Source organism: Nematolebias whitei, chromosome 21, assembly GCF_014905685.2.
Source record: "Nematolebias whitei isolate Nwh7 chromosome 21, NemWhi1, whole genome shotgun sequence".
In the NCBI taxonomy this organism is placed as follows: Eukaryota; Metazoa; Chordata; class Actinopteri; order Cyprinodontiformes; family Rivulidae; genus Nematolebias; species Nematolebias whitei.
In genome coordinates this window covers 31831063-31834709 of record NC_056518.1, presented here as the reverse complement: position 1 = coordinate 31834709, position 3647 = coordinate 31831063, and the positions used below count along the sequence as shown (strand labels likewise).

The window sequence follows — 3647 nt, the reverse complement described above, 5'->3', positions numbered from 1 at the left end:
TTAGTCAAACTATTACAGGTGCTGGTCATAAAATTAGAATATCATGAAAAGGTTGATTTATTTCAGTAATTGCCTTCAAAAAGTGAAACTTGTATATTATATTCATTCATTACACGCTGACTGACATATTTCAAATGTTTATTTCTTTTAATGTTGATGATTATAACTGACAACTAATGAAAACCCCAAATTCAGTATCTCAGAAAATTGGAATATTACTCAAGATCAATAAAAAAATATATTTTTAGAAATGTTGGCCAACTGAAAAGTATGAACATGAAAAGTATGAGCATGTCAGCTGACAGGAAGTGTCAGTTTCCTGTTGTCAGCTGACAGGAAGAGACACCTGGCATGGTCTTTGAGACCACCTGCTTCAGGGCTGGACGTGTTCTGGTCCAGAGATGGTTCTGCAGACCTTTGTTGGAACCAGCTCCTGTTGTCTTACTGTCATCTCAAATCAGTCTGACCTTTGACCTCTGCCATCAACAAGGCTGGAGGTTCCCTCTTCTTTTGAACCATTCTCTGTAAACCACAGAGCTGGTTGTGTGTAAAGATCTCAGCAGGTTCTGAATAATCAGAGCAGCCCGTCTGGTACCAACGAGCACGTTACATTCAAGGTCACTGAAATCCTCTTAGTTCCCCGTTTGACCTTCAACAAGTCGTCTTCTCCACGTCTACCTGAAGCCACGGAGCTGCTGTCCTGTGATTGGCTGACTGGATCTTTATGTTAACGAGTCATGTAACGAGTGGAGCTGATGAAGTGGACCTGAGTGCGTTCAGCCCTCTGCTCTGCAGTCCGGTTGTTTCCTCATTATTTACCAGAAACCGAACCCCCTCATCCTGTGAGTCCAGCCCTGCAGGGTCCCTTTAGATCTGACCGAGCTCCTGGTTGCTTTCCTGGCGCACGGCGCTCTGTCCTCGAGAACTCCTGAGAGTGGACGTGAGGCAGCAGGAAGTGATTTAACAGAGAACAGACTCTTTCCTTCCCTGGAAGCAGCGAGGCTCCAACGTTCGTACAATAAAGCTGCTTTAATGGACCAGCAGCTCCAACGGCTGACGACCAGTTAAATGAAACTTATTCTTTATTTTTCATCCTTAAACTAAGATCAATGTCATTCTAACAAGTTTATTTCTGCTACGCCACCAGAGGTAACGGCAGAGCTCCATTTAAGACTGGTCTGAATCTGGTTTTAGCATCTTCTAATCTGGATTTATTGACAAGAAGTAAAAGAAGGAACCTCGAACCAGATTTCGATCCAGCTGGTATTAAAACAGCTTTACTAGCTCGCAGAGAAAGTAGAGAAAATTCTGGGCTTTACTGCACGAGTTCTGGTTCTTTGTTGGTTCTGCTCACAAAAGTGCTTCAAAACATTCTTTAAGATTTTATTTCAGGCCGTTCTTTCAGAAATGACTGATCAGATTTGGACAAAATTCAATAACTGAAGACCAACCGATGCTCCTGTAGCCCAGCAGAGCAGTTTGTGGGCTGGTCCTGGTCCGATGTGACGGGTTGCACGTGACTTTAGTCAACAGAGAGGTTTCTATAATCCGTCCTGTGGAAGCAGAATAAAAACTTTTCAGTTCACCTCGTTAGCTCTTCTACATTAAATCTGCTGCCATCGTTAAACGTGAGACTGCTGGAAACTCCAACGTTGAAATGGATCTTCTGAGGGGGGAGCAGTAGATAAACATCTTGTTTTTCTCGTTGCCTACGGTTTTATTGTCTCTGCTGGTAGTTAATAAAAGTGGGTTTAATCACGTTGGCGTGCCTCGAGCTTCTTGTTGATGCTGACGGGCATGTTTCCCTGAAGGAGACACGGAGCCGGTTCTGAACATCCACACCTGGCCCTGCAGCAGGGTCAGTGCTGAAGCCTTCAGACATGAAGAAGTGGAACAGAGGAACAGCAGGAGTAACTTGTACATTTGAGGATCTCCAGCTGCAGATGCGGTTCTGTCTCTGCTGATTAAACTTTTAACCAGTTCCCAGGCCTGCTGCTGACACCACAGCTCTGCCTCGGTTCTGCTTCTGATGGGATACTGGTGAAGTTGTTTAACATCTCTCAGATCACGAGGAACTCGGCAGGATCCTATACGCTGTGAGCTGAGGGGCTGTGAAACCTTCTGATGGATGTTTCTCCCATGTCTTTCTCTCCATCCTCTCAACTCAGGGATGAGGACACATCCAAGATCTGATTCTTCCTCTCTGAAGGTCTCAGGTGAACTTCTGATTAAGACCTCATGTGGAAGTTCCTTCTGACCCTAGAGTTCTTCCACAGGTAACTTCAGGTGGGCTTGTTGTCAGCGAGCCCCTGGGAGACGATGCTGGTTTTCATCACTTCCTGGTTCTCCTGCATGGAGCCTGCTGTTTAGATTTGGAGCTAATGAACCCAGGAACTAATGGAGGTGTTTTCAGGGTGCACAGTGGGCCCTCTCATGGTAGCTCCGATAAAGAAAACTAGCATTTAAAATAAAAAAGCTTTTTAAATATAGTGTTGATCAAAGAATTAGATTTCAGGAATAAGACTGTATATTTGATGGGATGATGATTTCTGTCTCTGATCAAACCTGAGTCGTTTTAAAGTCTCCAAAGGAAGAAGAAACACACAAAGTCCATCCAGGCTCAATAAAAACCTCTTTACCTCCAAACGTGACGTCCATGCTGACTCTTCTGTTAGTGGTCTCTGAGACTGATGGTGGTAGTGTCTCTCCTCTGCAGACGTTCACTGCTTGGTGCAACTCTCACCTGAGGAAAGCCGGGACGCAGATCGAGAACATCGAGGAGGACTTCAGGGATGGACTGAAACTCATGCTGCTGCTGGAGGTCATCTCAGGTGAGAAGTCCCTCACCTCAGCCAACACTTGGAACAGCTGGATCAACACACAATAGTTGTTTTCGATACAAGACCCGTCAACAGAGACAGTCAATTCAGGAAATTAAAACATTTATTTATGTAATGTTATGTTTGTTTCATTTTAATGACACGTTTCATTGCTGAAGACAGAGTCTGCAGTCACTGTCTGATATAAAGAAATAGATGTTTCACTGACTCCACACAGTACGTGCTTCAGAACCGATCCTCGTAGGTACTGGGTAGAGGTTCAGGTGGTAATAAACAGTGTAGATTTACTGAGTCTGACCCGTTCTAAGGCCCCGGTCAGGTGTTGGTTCTTGTGCTCATAACAAGCTACATTCTGCCTAAAGAGCTGCAGGGAACCTCGATAGAAACTTTCGTTGAACAATGGAGGCCTTTCTGTAAACCACAGAGGAGTTAAAAAGTACAGACGAGAACCTGTGAACGACGAGTTGCTGTTGCTTTGTTTTCAGGGGAACGTCTGGCCAAACCAGAGAGAGGCAAAATGAGAGTTCACAAAATCTCCAACGTTAACAAAGCTCTGAACTTCATCGCCAGTAAAGGAGTGAAGCTGGTTTCTATTGGAGCTGAAGGTAAGGCAGGCCTCACACGGCTGGCTGACAAACTCAGACATGCAGTCCGCTTGTTCACACTCATCTTCTGATTGTTCACTCTCAGCTTCTGATTGTTCACTCTCAGCTTCTGGTTGTTCACTCTCAGCTTCTGGTTGTTCACTCTCAGCTTTTGGTTGTTCGCTCTCAGCTTCTGATTGTTCGCTCTCAGCTTCTGATTGTT

General features: G+C 44.8%; 1 protein-coding gene across 3 annotated transcripts in view; it reads left to right on the top strand.

Annotated features, from left to right (window-relative positions):
- Window positions 1-2725: 2725 nt before the first annotated feature.
- The window catches only part of actn1 (actinin, alpha 1), a gene marked incomplete at its 5' end in the record, with an annotated part of 21542 nt that continues 20620 nt past the window's right edge, over window positions 2726-3647 (top strand). For all 3 annotated transcript variants that reach the window (XM_037694610.1, XM_037694613.1, XM_037694612.1), the window contains 2 exon segments: window positions 2726-2831; window positions 3326-3445. In XM_037694610.1, the coding sequence (XP_037550538.1) occupies window positions 2726-2831; window positions 3326-3445 (226 nt within the window).